The sequence below is a fragment of the Pituophis catenifer genome, unplaced genomic scaffold, assembly GCF_029215685.1.
Source record: "Pituophis catenifer annectens isolate HBS135680 unplaced genomic scaffold, rPitCat1.0.hap2 SCAF_2, whole genome shotgun sequence".
Lineage (NCBI taxonomy): Eukaryota > Metazoa > Chordata > Lepidosauria > Squamata > Colubridae > Pituophis > Pituophis catenifer.
The window spans coordinates 158,958,407-158,979,327 of record NW_027256882.1 but is presented as its reverse complement, the minus strand read 5'-3'; the positions used below and the strand labels follow the sequence as shown (position 1 = coordinate 158,979,327).

The 20,921-nt window shown below is 41.2% G+C and overlaps 1 protein-coding gene across 2 annotated transcripts in view; it reads right to left on the bottom strand.

Annotated features, from left to right (window-relative positions):
* Positions 1–18,418, bottom strand: part of LOC139312803 (keratin, type II cytoskeletal 5-like) — a 35,386-nt gene extending 16,968 nt beyond the window's left edge. Inside the window, exons 1-9 of one of the 2 annotated variants that reach the window (XM_070937896.1) lie at positions 17,903–18,418; positions 15,782–15,996; positions 14,869–14,929; positions 14,195–14,290; positions 12,925–13,089; positions 12,291–12,416; positions 7,613–7,833; positions 7,297–7,331; positions 6,355–6,665 (exon numbers count right to left, since the gene is read on the bottom strand). In XM_070937896.1, coding sequence (XP_070793997.1) covers positions 6,355–6,665; positions 7,297–7,331; positions 7,613–7,833; positions 12,291–12,416; positions 12,925–13,089; positions 14,195–14,290; positions 14,869–14,929; positions 15,782–15,996; positions 17,903–18,418 — 1,746 coding nt within the window. Of the gene's footprint in view, positions 1–6,354; positions 6,666–7,296; positions 7,332–7,608; positions 7,834–12,290; positions 12,417–12,924; positions 13,090–14,194; positions 14,291–14,868; positions 14,930–15,781; positions 15,997–17,902 lie in introns of those variants that run through there. The other variant, XM_070937897.1, reaches the window with a different exon arrangement.
* Between the last annotated feature and the right edge of the window lie 2,503 nt (positions 18,419–20,921).

Below are 20,921 nucleotides of genomic sequence, written 5' to 3'. Positions count from 1 at the left end.
CTTGGAAGCAGTGCACGTCTTCTTATTTACAAAAGTAGCTCTAGTTTCTCACACTTTAGGATGTTTACTGTGAGGCGATGTTACAAGGAAACTAATTCTTCTAGATTCTTATGTGATTACAGCAAGTAATGTATCTTGTACATAATACCAGCCCCAGGGACATCCTACCATAAAAATATGCCTCTAAAAAAGCTTCAGACACGGCTAAAAAATACGGTCAGATCCAGAATTTTCAGCAAAAGGGACAAATTTTAATTTTCTTCTGGAATATTGTATCAGGTGTATTCCAATTCAATACTCCAATTCCAGCTTCAGTGTCAGGTGTGCTTCCTTCAAAGTCCAGGAAAGAATGACCCAAACTCCATTGTTCATAGAGAAAGGTACTTTTACTAGAGATGAAGTGAACGCAACCATAGGAAAGCAGAATCTAAGGCAATACGCGCAAAAAGTGCATATAGAAAGCATCCCCCTCCCACTGTCCACCGTAAATCATCCAATCCAAAGGTCTCCCAGGGGTCAGGTGGAAGCACACATCTGCCAGCGTCATCAATCAGGAATGCCACGACAGTTGGCTCGACAGCAGCTTCAAAGATACAGTCTGGTAGCTTAACTATCAGTTTCATTTTCCTCCTCCAGCACGCTTCCCCCCCCCATGCTACCTGCTCTCCCCCCTCCCGTTACTATGGCAGCCAAAGCAGAAAAAGCAGAGGCTGACATTCAGTTTGGGGGAAATTTTATGCAAATCTATTCATTAAACCGAACCAGGGCCACCCATGTAAGTAAATTACTGATATTCTCTGTCCTCCAATGTTAGTGTCAGAAATAAAATTCATTATCTGAAATCTAATAAGGCATCTGGAAAAGATTTTCTACTTCCAGAACTTTTCAAGACATATATTGATTGGTGAGCCCCATTGTTAGCAGGGTCATTCTCCCATATATAAAAAATAAAGATTTCATCCCAGTTGGACATTGCCATAATAATCCCTATATATAAAAAGAGAGATGAGGGTGACCCCCAAAAATATAGACTGATAAACCTTATTGGAATTGTGGCTAAAATATATGCAAAACATCTTTTGAGCAAAATAAAAGACTGAAAGAGATTTCTTAGTGGAAGTATAAGCTGAATTTAGATGAAAGTATAGATCTCAGTGCAGCTTTTGATCCTATAAACAGAAATATTTTGTGGAAGAAATTGGCTAACTCAAATATGGAAACCAGACACTTAATTTTGGTTAGGCCCTGTACTCAAACATCCATTTGAAATTCCATACTGGTGTAAATGGTTTTGTAACTAAAAGTATATCTATCTATAATGTTAAGGTTGTATTCTAGCCCCAATGCTTTTTATCCCAAATGTCTATGATATTCCAGGATTCCGATAAGCTTCAGACATTCATATGCCAAAGAACCATAATAAATTCAATAATATCCTTTTATATGCTGATGAGATGGTTCTATTAAGAGCCTTGGTGGCACAGCAGACTAAAGCACTGTTAAGTAACACCAGCTGCCTGCAATTACTGCAAGTTCAAATCTCACCAGGCTCAAGGTTGACTCAGCCTTCCATCCTTTCGAGGTAGGTAAAATGAGGACCCAGTTTGTGGGGGCAATAAGCTGACTTTGTATAAAAAGGAACACTGCTTAGGGGGGGCCCGAAAGCCCTACTAAGCAGGTATATACAAAAGTATGAAGGCTATTGCTTTAACGCATTGTAAGCCGCCCTGAGTCTCCGGAAAAGGGCGGTATATAAATTGAACCAATTAAATAAATAAATAAATATTGGCACACTCAAATGAGCCCGAGAAGTCTGTTGTGAAAAATAAATACCTACTGTGTTCTTAATTTTTTAAACATCAATAAAGCTAAATTGAAAGTGATGACATTTCCAAAAGCATGAAATATAACTGGCAAATAATTGGGGAACCTATTGTATAAATTCATTTCTTTACTTTAAGAATGTTTTTTTACCAACATAGGGTCATGGATAAATGATTTTAAAAGAAGTTCTGTAAGAGCTGAGACAAGTACTAAAGGATTATATAAACTAATTATAGTTTAGGCATTCAGGGCAAAAATAGCCCCAATGCTAATTCATTTAAAACAGTTCAGACCCATTTTTTAAGATGCATACTGGGAACTAATAAAGCATGAGCCTCTGCAGTCAGAGCAGACACAGGTAATCCATTCCACACATGGCCGGCCAATAATTTTTTTTTTTTGTTATTGGCAAAGTATCCATTCAATAGAGCCTGATGGGCTACCCAAAATATGCTTAACAGAACCGATAAGTATGGCTCAGATTTATTCCTTGGTAATCCTACCATACTTATCAAAGTTATTTCATAGCTTGAATTTCTACCTAATATTTATTTTAAACTGTCTCCCAGCCAATTTTTTAAATAGAAAGTCATAGATTTCAGTGCCCAAACTGACATGGAATTATTGGCAAAAAATAGATTTCTAAATTGATTGTCTAAGAATAAAACTATTTTCCAATTTGAAAAATGTCTGTCATTGAGTTTGTCACAAGAAGGGCCTATTCTAGAGCAAAATTTGAGTTGTTGGATTTCATGGCCAAAAATAGCCACTTCCATCACCTGCTTTATCACGAGAGGACGTGTTCATGCAGTGCCCCATATTTTCCATAGGATTCTAAGTAAACAATTCGATGAAATATTTTGAATTAAAAATTTGCTAGTCTTCTAATGAGCAAGAGTTGGCCTAATCTAAGATCTTCATTCAGATCTTTCCAAATGTGATTGCCTTGAAGATTTCTTTCTTTTTGAATTCTTCAAACAGAACAAAGTTGTGTTAGAGAATTCATTATCTAATGGACCTTTAAAAGAGGATTAGACTACAAAGGTATCAATGGTTATTGGTAGCTGTAAATTAGCTCCAAAATCAGAGGCACCACATTTTTGCTAGGAAATATTTCTGCTCTGCCAACATCCCAGAGGAAGTTGGTCAGATGCTGTGAGAAAAGAAAGTTGAAGCCATATAGCATCTTGTGTTTGTTATAACCAATGTCGACACTACACGGTTTGAAACATCATCATCATCATCATCATTATTATTATTAAAATATTATTTTATTCATTAAACATGAAACTCAGTCAACTGAACATTCAAAAATGCATCACAAATACCCATTGACTGGTGCTAATGGTTGATACAGATTGCTGCCAGCGTCCTAGATATCAACCAATTCTTTAGATGTACGATGTTCCAAGTAGCACAGTTTTTTGCAGTTCCACTGGTGTTATTGCAGGAAGCTGCAATTCGTTGATGTATCTTTTAAAATTCTTGGACACGGTACCAAGTGCCCCAATGACAATGGGTATCACTGTTACGTGTTTCATCCATAGCTGTGTAGTTTCAATGGCCAGGTTGCGATATTTCATGATTTTTTCCAGTTCTTTTTCTTCGATTCTGGTATCTGGTACTGCAATGTCAATATATTGTTTCAGTTTTCAACAACTGATATCTGGCATGTTGTGTTCCAAGTGACGATCCATCTGTATTTAAAAGTCCCACAAGATCTTCGCCTTCTCATTTTCTATAACTTTTTCCACTTTATGTTCCCATGACTTTTTGGATACAGGTAAGTCGTATATTTTACATAATGACCAGTGGATTAATTTAGCAACTCGGTTGTGTCTAGCTTTGTAATCAGTTTGTGCGATTTTGCTGCATTCACATATTAAATGTGAAACAGCTTCAACTTTGTTGTTGCAAAGTCGGCAGTTTGGATTGTTGGTGGATTTTTGTATCTTTGCTTTCATGGCATTAGTTTGTAGTGCTTGTTCTTGAGCAGTGAGTATTAAACCTTCAGTTTCTTTCTTGATGGTTCCCATTTTAAGCCATGCCCATGTAAAGTTGTCATCACATTTTCCTTCAATGTTTTTCAAGTGCTGTCCATTGAAAGCTTTGGTTTTCCATCTATTTAATCTGTCATCCAGCTGTTTTTCCTTATATTCTGCCTTTGTTTCTGTTGTTTCTGTAATGTTCTCCTTTTTCACAGCCTGCAGCAATTTTTCTGTACTTTGATTCACATAATCATTCAAACTTTGCTTTTCTTCATCATCATCATTATCATCATCATCATTATTATATAATCTTTTATAATGGAGAATCTGGAAGAGTTTGTCTAAAAAGATCACCCAGTGTACAGAAACAACTTAGGACATCACTGATGCATTCTTCAATCAGAGAGCAGATCATTTCCACTTATCTGAAGTTTTCATGCTCTACAATGATATATGTTTTCTGGTAGATTTGCAAGAAGTAGCAGAAACTTCTCACATTGTAAGATATTTATTATGGGGAGGTGTTACAAGAAACGTTGCTTTCTCCAGATTTTTATGTAGTTATAGTAAGTCATATATCTAACATAGTGCAACCTATGTTGTCCCAGGCAATTCTAGGTAAATAATTGAATGAAATGTTTCAAGTGAAAAAACAGCAATTATAGTCTTCTAAGAGCCAATCTGGTGTAGTGGTTAAAGCACTAGGCTAAAAGACAGGTATCTATGTGTTGTAGTCCTGCCTTAGGCACAAATCTAGTTTAGTGACAGTCACTCTATCTGACCTAGGTAGCAGGCAAGAGCAAACTATTATTGAAATATTACTAAGAAAAATACAGGAACTTCTTCAGGCAGTCATTAGGTCATTCCCCCTCCAAAAAGTCCTCTTAATGGCCAAGAATTGGGTTGGCGGGGAAGAACCTTGTTCAGATTGTCTCAAACACCCTGAAGATGATAGATGTCTGAACTTGCCCATCTGCAGTATCATAACAATAGCACTTAGACTTATATACCGCTTCATAGTGCTTTTACAGCCCTCTCTTAAGCGGTTTACAGAGTCAGTCTATTGCCCTCAACAATCTGGGTCCTCATTTTATGGGCCTCGGAAGGATGGAAGGCTGAGTCAACCTTGAGCCTGGTGAGATTCGATCTGCCAAACTGCTGACAGCCAGTGATCAGCAGAAGTAACCTGCAGTACTGCACTCTAACCACTGCGCCACCGCAGCTCTGATCATAATCGTATCATAATTCTGGCCTGCTTCCTAACTATTGCAGTAATGTTAAGATTATTTTAATGACCTCCCTCATAATCATGTTTATATTAGGTATTTAAAATGGCTAGGTATTTTTTATAAATCACAATGTGTACTTTATTGGATACACGCAAAAAAGTAAAGCCATGTTTCAAAGTACATATTTCAAGCACAAAAAACCCCGCAGAAGATCATGTAGTTTATACAAACTTTGAAATTTGAGTGGGATGAAAGAAGGAAAAATCAGAGAACAGAAGCCTATCCTCTATACAGTTTGACTCATTTGAAAAGCAGAGTGCTGTTGACATACAATCAAAGAAAGGGCCTGTCTTATTCAAAAGCTGAATACAAAGGAAAAAACACATGTATGAATACAGATAGTACTTGATATTCATCCATTTATTCAAGTTTGAAATTACAATGGCAATGGACAAAGGGGCTTACAACCTATGCCCGAAGTTATGGCTGCTGTATGCCTGGCAGGCACATGAATAATACTTGGGTACTTTGTAATCTGCCGCCCTTAAAGACTAACCACAGGAACACTGCAGTTCCCCCTACCTGCCTATCTTCCCTCTCATCCCGCCCTGTTGGATCCCTTGGGCCTGCTTCCTGCCCTGCTGTGTCCCACATCCTTCCCCACAGTCATGACTTGTTCCACTTACGTTTTCCAATGATCCCTTTTCCCAAGGAGAAGCAACCGATGTGCCATGTGGTCTTTCCTACATAGAAGCCACGTAATGCCATCCTGGAAGCAGGTGCCATATTGGAAACTGCTTCAGTTCTCACATTCTTCTTTTCTCCAAAGTGGCACCCATTTTCAGGATGGCATCCCGTGGCTTCTGTGTAGGATGACTGCACAATGAAACTCCTTGGGAAAGGTGGCTTTGAGAAAAAGTAAGTAGAGTGGAGGAGGAGACTTCCAAGTGTATGGAACCAAGAGTGGTGGGAAGCTATTCAAGGGGGGCCTTTCAGAGGAGGGAGGCCCTGGCCCAATGCAGGACAAGTGTGTTATGGGGAGATACTCTAATGTGGGCCTCCCAGGAGCTTTAGCAGTCTCTAAGGGACCCATCACTCCACTTAACCACAATGGAGAGATTGCATGGTGGTCATTGAGGCAATCACGTGGACTCAGTTACAACCATAAATCCAGGCTCAATTCTGGTAGTAAGGTGAGGACTACTTATACTGCACAGAGAGAGGGCCAGAGAAGACATTGTTCACATGTTTCATTTTCAAAAGGGCAAGGGATTGGAAGTTAAGCTTATGTGATCTGTTGGAGGAGAAGAGGCCTAATTCACGCTAGAGGAGCTGCCATCTCCATGGTCCACATTTTCGACGTTGCTGCTACCATCTTCATGGTCCACGCTTTTGACGTTGCTGCTACCATCTCCCTGGCTCGCACTTTTGATGTTGCTGCTACCATCTCCCTGGCTCGCACTTTTGATGTTGCTGCTACCATCTCCCTGGCTCGCACTTTTGATGTTGCAGCTACCGCTGCCTCCTACTACAAAGCAACTACCTCCACCCAGGTTAAGGCCAGTTCTGTAGCCAAGACCACTACAAGCAGCCGAACCTCGTGAAACATGTGAAGAGATAACAGCTGTGAAAAGAAGAGACAGAGAAGACTCTGAGCATTTTCTGTTCTAGGAAAGGCAGCTACCTGGTAGAAATTATAGGAAGGGTAATTACTACGGACTCTGTCAAGTCCATCCTTTCTAAAGGATCTTCAAATATTCTCTCAAAATGAAACGAATGGTGAAAGAGTATGATGATTTTGCTTGAGATCAAATGCAAGAATTCCAAGGTCATATGAGATTTTAGGATGAAATTACTAACGTTGCAAGATTTGGTGATGGATCAGAGTTCCTATAGATTTGTGTGTTGCTGTCTAAGGCCTGAAAAATTGGTTGAATTCTGTCCTATGGCATTCTATAGATGTTTAAAAAAGTAGATAGAAGCAGATGCAGATTTTCATTCCATACGTGTGGTACTATGTTGACATAACACACCAAGAATTGCTGTGCTTCTACTAGTCTAATTTGCCGCAGTTGCAGTTGCAAAATCTACAATTGTAGGGGAAGAGACAGGGCAGGAGGGTGGAAGGACAGCACAAAATGCAGCTCCCTCCATCTAATATCTGGGGATTGTCATGTGTGTTGGGCTTGGTCTCTGGGTGTCATGTGAATTTCGTTATATGGGTATACTGTGTATATATTCTTCACTATACTTACAGACGTTCACTGCACCTGCTGCATCACTTGCCAGTCTGTCAGGAAACAAAGCAGAAGTCAAGCATGGGTAGGAATTCAAATGTATTCTGAGCATATACAGCTGACTGAAAGAAAACCAATCTTGTATGTCTATTGTTGCAAAGTCATCAAATCCTTAGAGACACTGAAGGATGAACTTCAAGGGAAAAAGACTCATTGTGCCCACAGAACTAGATGCTAATGGGGATGAATTTTTTTGTTTTGATGGAGTTTGAGGACTTCCATCAAAAAAACAGCAAGACCTTTAAAGATTCTACTTAGATGGACTATCACTGACCGATATTCTTCTCCTTCCAGAAGTTTTCTGTAGGTAGCAATCTCAATATCCAGGGCGAGCTTCACATTCAGTAGCTCTTGGTATTTCTTGAGTTGCCTGGCCATCTCTTGCTTGGCTTTCTGAGCGGCATCCTCAAGGTCAGCCAGTTTCTGCCTTGCGTCTTTGAGTGCCAGTTCACCTCGGTCTTCTGCTTCAGCAATCTTTGCCTTTAGGTTAGCACACTTAAGGGAGGAAGGAAAGAGAAATTAGCATAGAAGATCATCTCTTCAGAAGAGAATAAAATATCTTCAGTTACATTATCCCATAAGCAGATATGGTAAACTTATGTTGGGCCAAGACCCATCCTTGGGCTTTTGTAGGATCTCCAAGGACACACCCAAAACGTCAAGGGATTCCTGCTCCAGACATTGTAAGCATGGATGGTACTAATGAAATAATATGACTATGTGCAAAGTATTCCAACTTTGGAAGAGCCCTTTTAAGTCTAGAATCATACAATGATGGGGCTGGAAGGGACTTTGGAAGCCTTCTAGTCGAACCTCCTGCCTAAGTCAGGAGTCTTTGTACCATCCTGGACAAATGGTTGTCCAATCTTTTCTTGAAAGCCTCCAGTGATCAAACACCCACAACTCTGGGAAGGAAGTATTTAAGTTTGCAATGATTTGGGATATTTTCAATATCCTGTATGGAACAATTGGTCTGTTGTTTCATGTCTAGTGAGAGGATTGTTTTTGCAACAATTTCTTGGATAGTTAGTACAGTAATAGGGTCAGCCATGTGGCTTCTGCTTTATGCTTGACAGGATGAAGTACCGTGTACATGTAGTCCTTGATTTATGACTATTTGAAGTTATGACAGATCCTTACAATCCGGTGTTGAAATTATGGCCTTTATGGCTGACTGCAAGTGTGCTGCAGCGGGCCCCTCTGCCTATCTCCCCCCCTCCGCATCCTGCCCTGGGCCTGCTTCCCACCTCACCAGGCCCCATGAACCCCACATGAATTGTGGCTCTTCTGAAAATGGTTCCCCTTTATGTAAGGTGACCAGACGTCCCGCTTTTGGCGGGACAGTCCCGCTTTTGAGCAATTTGTCCCGCGTCCCGCGGCGTTTTAAAAAAGTCCCGATTTTTCATTCTGCCTCCTGAGTCCCCACTGATGGCTAGAGGGAAAAAAAACTGTTTGAACTCTTGCCGCGGGGCTTCAAAGGGCCGACCTACAGCTGATCAGTGTTAAAAAAAAAAACCTTGGTATATTTGCGGCGCAAGGCAGCCCTCGTTTCCTGCCGACTCGGAGCGGTAAACAGCGTCTGGTTCAGGGAGCAGCCGGATTTTGCTCTCCATTGCTCTCTCGGCCCCCTGCAAGCTCTCATCTCTCGAGAAGCCCAACCAAAGTTTCCCGCGCCATTTCAGGGAGCGCTCCTCGAGAGATGAGAGCTTGCAGGGGGCTGAGAGAGCAATAGAGAGCAAAATCCAGCTGCTCCCCGAACCAGACGCTGTTTACCGCTCCGAGTCCCAAGCGACAGGAGAGGAGGGCTGCCTTGCACTGCAAATATACCAAGGTGGAATCCTGATGCCGCCCTTACAGCGGAGAGAAGAAGCCGGATTTTGCTCTCCATTGCAGACACCAGATCGTAATGCACCACCTGCAAAAATGCGAAAATTTCCAAATGTAGCCCTGCCCTCTTACAGCTCTCCTGATGTTCAACTGTTGTCTCTCAAGGAGGATACTTGGCCAGCCTCATGCTTGATGTCTCCCACCTTGGCAGCTTTAAGACTTGTGGACTTCAACTCCCAGAATTCTCCACAATTCCCCAGAATGGGCTCGGCGGGAGTTGAAGTCCAAACGTTGTAAAAGAGCCACAATTGCCCAGCCCTGGGCTAGGGTAGGCTAATGCCGCGCGGATGGGAGGCGGGGCAGGGCGAGGGGCGGGCGACCCAGCAATTAAGTTGTGGTTTGGAGGAATATATGGGGGAAATTATTTGGTTTATTATTATTGGTAAATATAATTAATTGATTTGTAAGAAATTGGATTGCATGGAAATAATTGGAATATTCATGTTCATATTGATTAATATACAAAAAAGATAGTTATATAACTAATTGATTTATATTAAAATGTTGAATTTGTATTAAAGAACTGTATTACATAATTACATAATTAACCAATGTGAGGATGGATATAAAAATAGATGACAATGGGAAGGGGTATAATATAGAATAGAAGGGAAAAATTGAATTTGATTAAGATTAGAGATGAGGATGAAGGGTAATATTGTTTTTTTAAAAAAATAGATGAGGAATAAATATGGCAAAAAGGAAATATAGAAATTGTAAATTTAATTGAAATGACTAAACGCTGTTTAAATTTGTGAACCAGCCAACTATTCTGTTCAAAGAAAATACATTGTATGTTTGTATGTGTGTTTCTAATTATTGCTATTTATTCATATTTGTTCTCTTTTATTCTTTAAAGTTTAACAATTCATTATCTTAATATCTTTATATTTGCTTGGGGTTGGCTTTCTTCCCTTTCATCTTTTTTATTGTACAGCAGTCTTTCTCCTCAAACCTACCACCTCTCTCTTTTCTTTCCTTCTTACTTTCTCTTCCCCCCACCCTCTTTTTCTCCTCCCTACTTCCTCTTCCTTTCTCCTTCTCCTCCTCTCTTCCTCCCTCTCTTACCCTCACTCCTACTCTAATTTCCCTTCCTTCATCCCTCTCTATTGCTGTATCCTTTAATGCATATGGACTACTCAGAGGGCTGAAAAAGTTATTTTTGACTGGTCCTCACACTTTTGACCAGTCCTCGAACTTACGACTGTCCTCACATTTTACATTTTTGCCCTATCTTGTCATCATGGTGAAGAGAAGCAGTTGTGAAATGAGTGACATGGTTGTTAAGAATGCTGCATGGGCATAAATGTGAGGATGGTCATAAGTGTGAGGACCAGTCAAAAGTGCGAGGACCTGTCAGAAATGACTTTTTTCAGCCCTCTGGTTAGTCCTTTTGTGCATATGGACTACTCAGAGGGCTGAAAAAGTTATTTTTGACTGGTCCTCGCACTTTTGACCAGTCCTCGAACTTACGACTGTCCTCACATTTTACATTTTTGCCCTATCTTGTCATCATGGTGAAGAGAAGCAGTTGTGAAATGAGTGACATGGTTGTTAAGAATGCTGCACGGGCATAAATGTGAGGATGGTCATAAGTGTGAGGACCAGTCAAAAGTGTGAGGACCTGTCAGAAATGTCTTTTCAGGCCTCTGAGTAGTCCCTATACACATAGCCATGGCCACCCGGTCACATGACCAGGTAGCCACGCCCACCCAGTCACATGGCCTCCAAGCCACGCCCACACAATAAGCCACGCCCACAATGGTGTCCTTCTTACCAATGTTAAAATCTGTTCACCTTATCCTATACACACAGCCATGGCCACCCGGTCACATGGCCAGCTAGCCACGCCCACCCAGTCACATGACCAGCTAGCCACACCCACAAAATAAGCCACGCCCACAATGTCCCTCTTTACCAATGTTAAAATCTGGTCACCTTACCTTTATGGGATGAAGTCACACAGCCCAGGGATGCTGTGGGGCAGAATGGCCTGCCCTTCTGCCCCAATGCTCCAGGGCTTTTCTAAAGTGTTTGATTGGTGTGAGGAGGAGAGTGTGGTGCCTGGTTGGGTGGGAAACAGACTTAAGATATGTGAGGATCCTGAGGGAGGGTGCCTCAGGGAGTCAGGAGACCTTGAGAGAACCAGGCAGGCCTCCCACACCTGAGGCACTCCATGCTTTGCTTAATGACAGCATTGGGGAAAGCTGGGGTGGGGTCATTAAGCAAGGCAATCACAAAATTGTTAAGTGAGGCGATTATATCACCTCACCTGACAACTGTAACAACTTGCAACGATAACGGGCAGGTTTCATTACTGTCATGTGTCAAGGGCTACCTGTAAATGGAAAGTTGAAAGAAGTGTGCAGACCAGGGAAACGATGACAGTTTGCAATTGTATGTTAGCCAGGAAATTTACAGCTGTTTGAAAAAAATAATTGGTATGGAGAAATTATGTAGATAAGCATCATAGATGCTGTGTTATATTTTCTTTTTCAGGCAGGTAATGTAATGTAAATAGGTGGATTGTCCTATTGTGTTTCATATATAGCGGTACCTCGGTATTTGACTACTACTAAACTTGCCGATTTTGGTACTGAATGTATTTTATTGCAAAAATGTTGTCCCGGTATTTGTAGTTTCTTTGGTATTTGGCACGTTGCAAAAGAAAGAGGGGGATGAGCACAGAGAGTGGACAGGAAATGGGCCATGGTGGGAAGGTCATTGACCGGAAAAAGGACAAAGTTTTTCCTGGCCAAAACATATAGTCATGTGGTAAGTCACCTGGTTTATTTGGCACTCGTAATTTTTAGTATCTATTGTGCCTCTTAGAACCAATTGACGTTGAATACCCCAGTACCACTATACAGGTGTTGCTAATTTTGAGGTTAAATACATGTTGAAAGGTAGCATTATATTAAGGATGAAAAAGTATTTCAACTGGGGAATAATCTGCACTTCAGAAACGAATAGAAAGATCACGACACTGATATTCTTTCAGGTCAGAAATGTGGCTGAGCAGTATCACTGTATGATCACAACTTTGGAAGAATGCCTTTACCTACCTGCTTTTTCACACCTTCAATTTCAGCCTTCAGTCTCTGGACATGTCGGTTAAGTTCTGAAATCTCATGTTTGGCGTTACGAAGATCATCAGCATGCCTTTCTGCAGTAGTCTGGAGTGCCTCGTACTAAAAAAAGGAGAAAGCAGCCACTGTTGTTTTAACTATTATTTAACTGAGTCAGTTTTATTCATTTGTGAAAATGTCTATATTTGTTTGTCTACAGGCCTTGCCCAATCTGATGCTTCAAGGTGCCTTGGAATGCAAATTTTACATTTCCCAGTCAAAAGTCATTGGCAATGCTAGCTGAGAAGTAGGGAAGTTGCTCTTGAGGACACTAAATTGGGAAAGCAGGCATGTAAACACTGCAGCAAATTGAAAAACAAATGGGAGGGGAATCAGATTTTCCTCCCTTGTATTTTACAAGGTCAGAGTTGCCTGCTGTTTCCCCGACTGCTAATAGGTTTACAATAAATGATTTGTGGGACAATGAGAAAGGAGAAGAGGCAACATCCCTCCAACTGACTTGGCTTTGCTAATTCCAATTTTGGAAGAAAACATTTGGTCTCCCCTTACAGCTTATTCACTGTAAGGCAGCAACAGCTCACCCACCCAACTTTTATGGATGACGATTTACCTTGCTTTGGTACCAAGCTTCAGCCTCCGCCCTGCTTTTCTTGGCAATGTCTTCATACTGGGCTTTGACTTCAGCAATGATGCTGTCGAGGTCCAGGTAGCGATTGTTGTCCATGGACAAAATCACAGAAGTGTCAGAGATCGTCCTCTGTAGCTCTTCCAGTTCCTGCATGTGTGATAAGAATAGTCCACTCAGGAAATATACACAAAAAGATTAGGCCTTGGCAACTGCCTAATTCAAAATTTAGAGCAAGCGGTCCTTTCTATCAGGTAAGTAAGGAAATTGGAAGGGGTGTTCGTTTTGCATAATTTCTTTTGTTTCCCAAATTACTTTCAACTTTTTTCTAATGATCATGTTTTTTGATAGAAAATACGGTTGACCAGAAAGGACAGGTTGAGATGAAAGCTATTTAAACATATCTATGGAAAATCCAAAGAACTGCACAGGACATAGAATCCTCAGCACTGTTTTCCTAAAAAGTCATCTTTGACCTCCAACTTGTTATATTTAAGAATCTATTGTCTAGATGCAATCAATTAATCATAACTTGTACAAGAGAGTTTTGGGGTTACCGAATGCCTGATCAATGTTTTTGTTTAATAAGAGCATTTATCTTTAGATCTTAGGATTCTGGTACTTCAGGAATTCTTACATAATTCTTAATTAATTCTGAACCTATTTTGTAACTCTTTGTGTTCTTTAAATTACCTGAGGGATTTTCAACATCTTTTGATTTTAATTTAACCCAGGGTGTCAAACTCAATTTCACTGAGGGCCGCATCAGGGGTGTGTTTCACCTCGGGGGTGGGGGTGGGGCTGGATGGGCGTGGCCAGCTCGATATCACTCGTGTCGGTGCCCGAGCACTCTGCCAGTGAAAATGGAGGTCCCTTTTCGTTGGCACAGTCACCATTGGCCGGTCCTTGGCTGTTTCCAGCATGGCCAGATCTAAGCACCTTGCGTGCCAGATTCGGCCCGTGGGCCTTGAGTTTGATACCCCTGAATTAACCCTTCCTTCCTTCCTTCCTTCCTTCCTTCCTTCCTTCCTTCCTTCCTTCCTCCCTTCCTTCCTTCCTCCCTCCCTCCCTCCCTCTAACAAAATATGCTACAAATTTCTTTCTTAGCAATCTTGGTTATTGAGGGGTGAGGGAAACGGGACTTCTCACAGGGAAACTATTTCTGAAAAGTAAATGAATATGGTAGCTATCTCTTTGGCAGGACATATAATTGCATAATAGAGCACAGTTCAAAGAAAATATTATTGAGGCTTACCATTTCATGTAGGACTCTGAGGAAATCAATCTCCTCAACTAAAGATTGTAAGTTAATTTCTAGTTCTGGTTTGACCATGTAGGCAGCATCCACTTCCTAAAAAGAAAACATTGTACTTAAGGGCAAGAAGTTAAAGGACTGCAGAGTTATTAATTCATTATTGCTTTCTGTGTATTATTCAATATTAAAATACGTATACCTATATGTACAGTGTGTATGTAAGCATGTATGTATGTACATACCAGTGGTGAAATCCAAATTTTTGTACTACCGGTTCTGTGGGCGTGGTGGTGGCTTGGTGGGCGTGGCAGGGAAAGGATATTGCAAAATCTCCATTTCCACCTGACTCTGGGGCCAGCCAGAGGTGGTATTTGTCGATTCTCCGAACTACTCAAACTTTCCACTACCGTTTCTCCAGAACCTGTCAGAACCTGCTAGATTTCACCCCTGGTACATACATGTACGTATGTCCCACCTTTTAACATCACAGCAAGGGCTGCCTTTCTTGAATTATCTAGGACCAGAATGTTTAGTATATTTTAGTGTATTTTTATCGTTCGCTGTTCACCGCCCTGAGTCCCTTAGGAATAGGGCGGTATATAAATTTAATAAATAAATAAATAAATAAATAAATAAAGTAGCTACACTGCAGTAGCTACACTGCGGACTCTCACCTTCTTGAGGATTACGAAGTCATTCTCTGCTTCCGTACGCTTATTGATCTCACCTTCATACCTATTTGGGGAGGAGAAAATAATAACACCTAGTAAATCTAGTAAAGCTGCTGCACTTCTTAAATGTTTTTAAAAGGGTCCTGACAATATCTCAGAGGTGATTCTCAGTTGTGGCTGGTCAATTATCACAAAACGGTCTGAGAAAATTTGCTTTGTTACCCAACTAGACTTACAAGGCCTGAAGGAGGACAGACAGATGGACAAATTTTTGAGCATCTCTACACAATTTCATTCCCTTCCAACATTGTGCAGTTCAGGATGGCTTAGGTCTGCCATACCTGGACTGGACAAGGCTGAACAATCACGAGACGACAGCAAAGAGTTAGCAGTCTTGTGAGTCTCTGTGCCAATGTAATGATCATCTGAATTTGTGCAAGCCGGAATATCAACTACACTGAGATCCTAGGGAGTTGAAATCCACATGTGTGCAGAGCACCACCTGGTAAAGCAGCTCTGCACATTTGTCTTTAACAGAACCTGTTGTGAGATTCTTAGATGCAATATCAGCAAAGGGTGTAAACGAGGGAGCAAAGCCGAAGGGCTAAAAACTTTAAGAGCCACTTTGGGGTAGTAGTTAAAGCACCAGACTCGTAACTCAGAGATTGTGAATTTTAAGTCCCAATTTAGGTACAAAGCCAACTCAATGGCTTTGGGCCAGTTATTCTCAGCTCTAGGAAACAAGTCATGGCAAACCACTTCTGGAAAACCTTGCCAAGAAAACCACAGGGGCCAGTCCAGGTTATCGCCTGGCATTTAAAAAAAAACAAAAAAAGCCTGACTTGCTGGCATACACATGCATAAAAGAGGGAGTAAGATGAAACTTGGAGCAAAGCTGAAAATCTGAAAGTCTTACTTGCTTCTGTAATCCTCCACAAGGTTCTGGGTGTTACGTAGCTCTCCATCCAGCCTTACTTTGTCCTTCTCCAGATCATTCAGCTGTGTCCTAAGATTGTTGATATAAGCGTCGAAAAGTGGCTCAATGTTACTCTTCACAGTTTTCTGGTCATGTTCCTGCAGCAGAGCCCATTTTGTTTCCAGCACTTTATTCTCTTGTTCAAGGAAACGCACCTGGAGGCAGAAAGACACGGATTTTTGGGGGGGTTGGGGGTGGTGGTGGAGTAGGGGAATTAAATCCTCTACAATGTTTCTCAAGTTATCTTGATTTGCTCTTGAGCAGATTGTAAATATTACTTTTTCTCCTTTTAATATGCTGGATATATGCAGAATATATTAAGGGAATGTGGATTGGGAAAAGGTGAGCATTATTTTAAAACTGATTCAGATTAACAGAGTAGGAAGGGACTTGTAGATCATCTAGTCCAAGTCCCCACCCAAGCAGGAGACTCTACACCATTTCCGACAGATGGCAGTCCAGTCTCTTCTTGAAAGCTTCCGGTGATGAAGTTCACACAAATTCTGAAGGCAAGCTGTTCCATTGATTGCTCTCATTGTCAGAAAATTTCTCCTTATTTCCAGGTTGAATCTCTCCTTGTTCAGTTTCCATCCATTATTCCTTGTCTGGCTTTCAGGTGCTTTGGAAAATAGCTTGACCCCCTCTGTGGCATCCCCTCAAATATTGGAACACTGCTATCATGTCTTCCCTGGTACTTCTCTTCACTAGACTAGCCATGCCCAGTTCCTGCAACCATTCATCATATCTTTTAGCCTCCAGTCTCCTAATCATCTTGGTTACTCTTCTCTGCACTCTTTCTAGAGTCTCAACATCTTTTTTTATAGTGTGGTAACCAAAACTGGATGCAGTATTCTAGGTGTGGTCTTACTAAGGCTTTATAGAGTGGTATTAGCACCTCACTTGATCTTGATTGAATCCCTCTGTTAATGCAATTTAGGATTGTATTGGCTTTTTTGACTGCTGCTGCACAGTGTTGGCTCATATTTAATTGGTTGTCCACTAAGACTGGAAGAAGAACCATCAATAACATGCTATGCTTATGCTCATAGTTGAAAATGCAAAGGATCGCAAGATCTTGTAAGAAAGGTCAAGCTAATACATTCCATGTTACACTATAATAACAGAAGTTGGATTTTGAAGAAGTAAGGTAGAAAAAGAGTACTGCCATTTTTTGAAATTCTGTGCTAGAGAAAACAGAATATCATGGATAGCAAAGAAAAAAAAACCAATGAATCATCAAACAAATCAACCAAAAGTTTCACCCAAGAGACAAATAACCAGACTTAATTTGTCTTACTTCAGATACATTATGTAAATATCTAGCTCCCTGGAGCTAGATAAGGTTCTAATATTGAGAAAGACGGAAGAAGACTAGCAGCAATGTGAGTAGATACATTTACAGAAGTAATGAGTACACCTATTGGAAGATTTGAAGATCTGGTTAAGGACAGATCAACCTGGAGAAATCTATGAATGTCATGTTGCTAAGAGTCAACACTGCTTATGATGTTCAACTCTCAAACCTTATCTTGTACGCACTATGAATGGGATACTCACCCCTTCCATATCCCATATTACTCATCAAAACTCAGTTCTCCCTATCATATTATGTGCTAAATCTCTAGAATAAAGGCTCATAATCATGCCTGCCAAAATGGTTAGATGCACTTCATATCCCACTTCTTAAAAATACAATCTGTTCATAAAGGATAAGGATGAAGCCATTCTGATTAGCTCTCATTTCCTCTGTCACTAATATATAGTGAGAAACTCTATTGACCTACTGAGATTCACGTTAGAGAAAATACTATCTTAACTTTTCCAATCTCCCTTTCTGCAATAGAAAAATATCCCCCATGGCATTCCTCCAATCAAGTTGCTGTTGCACAGCAGCAAAACCAGGCAAAATTGGCAGCTGTGTAATCTCATCTAGCTGGTGCCAGGTAGTGATAAATAACAGCTGTAATGACATGAGCAAAAATTGAAGAGCTGGAGGAAGGCACTTGAGCTCTTTCCCAATCCACAGCAACCTGAAATAATAAAGCATTTATTTATTCTCACCTTATCTATGAAGGTGGCAAACCGGTTGTTGAGTGTCTTGATCTGTTCTCTTTCTTCTTTGCGAACCTTCTCTATGGTGGGGTCAATCTCCAGTTTGAGAGGCACCAACAGGTGGGGATTGATAGTTACTCTTTGGATTCCGCCTGGTGGGCAAATTGGGAAGCCAGGGTTCCCTCTCCCTCCACCAAAACCAGCTCCACCTAGCCCATCGCCTCCACCAATACCACCACCAACAGCAGAGCCACTACAAACTCCACCACCATACCCATAGCTTCCACCGATGCCACTGCCATAACTGCCTCCAATTGCGATTCTCCTGAGTCCACCAAGATTGTAAAGGCTTTGGCTGCCAAAACCAGCCCCACCGGCCCGGCCCCAGCCAGCACCTCCTGTGCCACAGCTTCCACCTCTGCCCACACTTTGTGAGCTCCAGTTGGTGCGACACAAGTTAGGTAGGATGGCAGATGAGTTACTGAAGCCTCTCCTCTGAATTCTGATGTTGGCTCGGTGAGACATTTTAATTGGTGAGGAGCTGAAGAACAAAGATGCAGAAAGAGGTAGAGAGAGAAAGAGAGGACACAGTCTGTGAAGCAGAGGCAGGTGTAGTTGTGAGCTCTAGGTTTTAAATTTTCTTCTTTTATTTATATTGTCAAGGAAGTGGGATTGGTTGTGATTGCAGTTGATCATCTTTCTGATTAAATATTGCTGGGCATGCCCTAAGGCTTTTTTGAATTGTGACATCACTGTTTTGCCATACATGCTCCACACAGGCTAAATGGTGGTGCAATCATCTAAGTCCAGGGTTCTCAATGTTTTCTTGCTTGTGGCCCCCTTCTGTGGCTCATTTATCTCTGGCTCCCTCTCATATCTTCTTTTATTTATTATAAACACTAGTAAGTTTCAGTATTTATGCTGCTGAGATTAGCACAGATAGTGAAATGTGAGAATAACGACCTATTGATTATTTGCCTGGCAGATCAATTTGGGTGGTTGCCTCAGAAACCTACTGTGATCCCTTAGAAATATGGTTCACCACCAATCTAAGCCATTGTTAGTTGTCATTTGGGAATAATAATTTCCTCAGGTTTTTCCCTAGATCAGGTGTCAAACTCGAAGCCTGGAGGCCAGATCCGACCCACAGGGTGCTTAGATCTGGCCACTGGGCCTACCCTGGAAACAGCGAAGGGCAGGCCCATGGTTTCTCTGCCAGAGAAAACAGCTCGGGAGGGCTGTGTGCGGCCCTCCTGAGCTCCGTTTTCACTGGCAGAGGGTTGCAGGAGGCCATCACAGCTGAAAACAGAGCTCGCAAGGTGGCATTCCTAAGCTCCGTTTTTGCTGGCAGGAGGCCGTCGCAGCCAAAAATGGAGCTCAGGAGCCTGTTTTCGCTGGCAGAGTGCTTGGACCACCACAGGTGCCCACGACACAAGTGAAGTTGAACTGGCCATGCCCACCCTGGCTCCCTAAGGTCAAACACAACTCTGATGTGGCCCTCAATGAAATCGAGTTTGACACCCCTGCCCTAGATGATGAAAATGGGCCAGGGAAATGAGTCTAATTTGTGATCAAGCTAAAGAACAAGAACTGATGAAAGGTTGTGCTCCAAATCAGTTACTCATGCCTCTGAGGGTGATGGTCTTTTCTTTTGTCACTTTCCTTCAAGGAAAAAAATTCACAACAGGGATGGAGACACCCCGCCTTTATTGTCTAATTGCAAAGCAGAATAAAATTTCAGAACATTGGGAGAAAAAAACAATGGCTCTGGAATAGTATCTTCCCCAACTTGGGGATGTTTTGCAGAATTGAATTACAGTCTTATCTAAGGCTTGCAATGCTAGACAAGTCGGCCATTGTCTTTAAGGGAGAGTTGACTGTATCCTGTATCTTTCACTTGCACTGCAAGATGAGGGTTGGGGGAGAGATTCGGGTTCTTCTGTTGTCTACACTGTAGATGCAACCTGGGTTCCTGCAACCTGTTTAGCCATTATGTGACTTGTTTGTTTGGAGCCTAGCATGCTTCATTTATTGAGAATTTGTGAATATTTGCACACCATGATTTATGGTTTAGTACATAGCATAATCCCACCCCTGTGAGTTGCATACCATGGGTAAGGTCTTATCATCGTGGTAAACCTATCAGTTGTTGTTTTTAAATTTATTATAACAAGTTTAAAAAAAAACATACAAAAAAAACCGAGAAGGAAAAAACAAGATAAAAAACAAAAGCCAGCAAGAGAAAATAAAGCAATAAAGCGTCAAAGCAATAAAGCGTTTACAAATTAATCAATTATATCGTCTCAGTACTACAGTTTACAATATCCAGTATCAGCAAATACTTATAATATATTTGCTGATATCAGTATCAGCAAATACTTATAAATTTCTAAATCTGAATTGAAGAGAATATTCTTGAACCCAACCACTTATTATTGGTTATGCTCGAGCAAACCTTAAATAATACCATTTGTGAATCTAGTCAGAAATGGATGTTCTGTTTTACTCATTTAAATTGCTTCTAGCCTGTCGTTTTAATCAACTGATTCTCGAAGTCCCAGTTCTAGAGAATCAATTAAAAAATAATAATGTCCAGAGAATCCTGGCAACCCTGCATAAGGTTGCCACACACCCAGGCGTTTATGATATCATTTAAAAAAGTAACTCCTCAGCAGAAATTGTGTTGGCAGTGGCCTGATGCCATCACTCTTGCAGCATGTGAAGCAATTCAATAATAATAATAATAAATAAGCATTGCAGTCACGTATGTTTATTGGAATTTAAAGGGAGCGTGTCAGTCTCGCAATTTTAGGAACAGCTCAGTGCTCTGCCATTGGTCACCCATAAGCACCACCAATGTACTTTCCATCCTGTGCTCAAATCAATCTGCCAATGGTCCACATAACCTGGATACTTGTGAGTGCTCTGCAGCTACACCTCTAGTACATTTGCACTACTGCTGTCTGCTTTAATTAGCTAAGTGGGGCACAATGCCAAGCCACAAATGGATGGAACTAAGCTAACACAG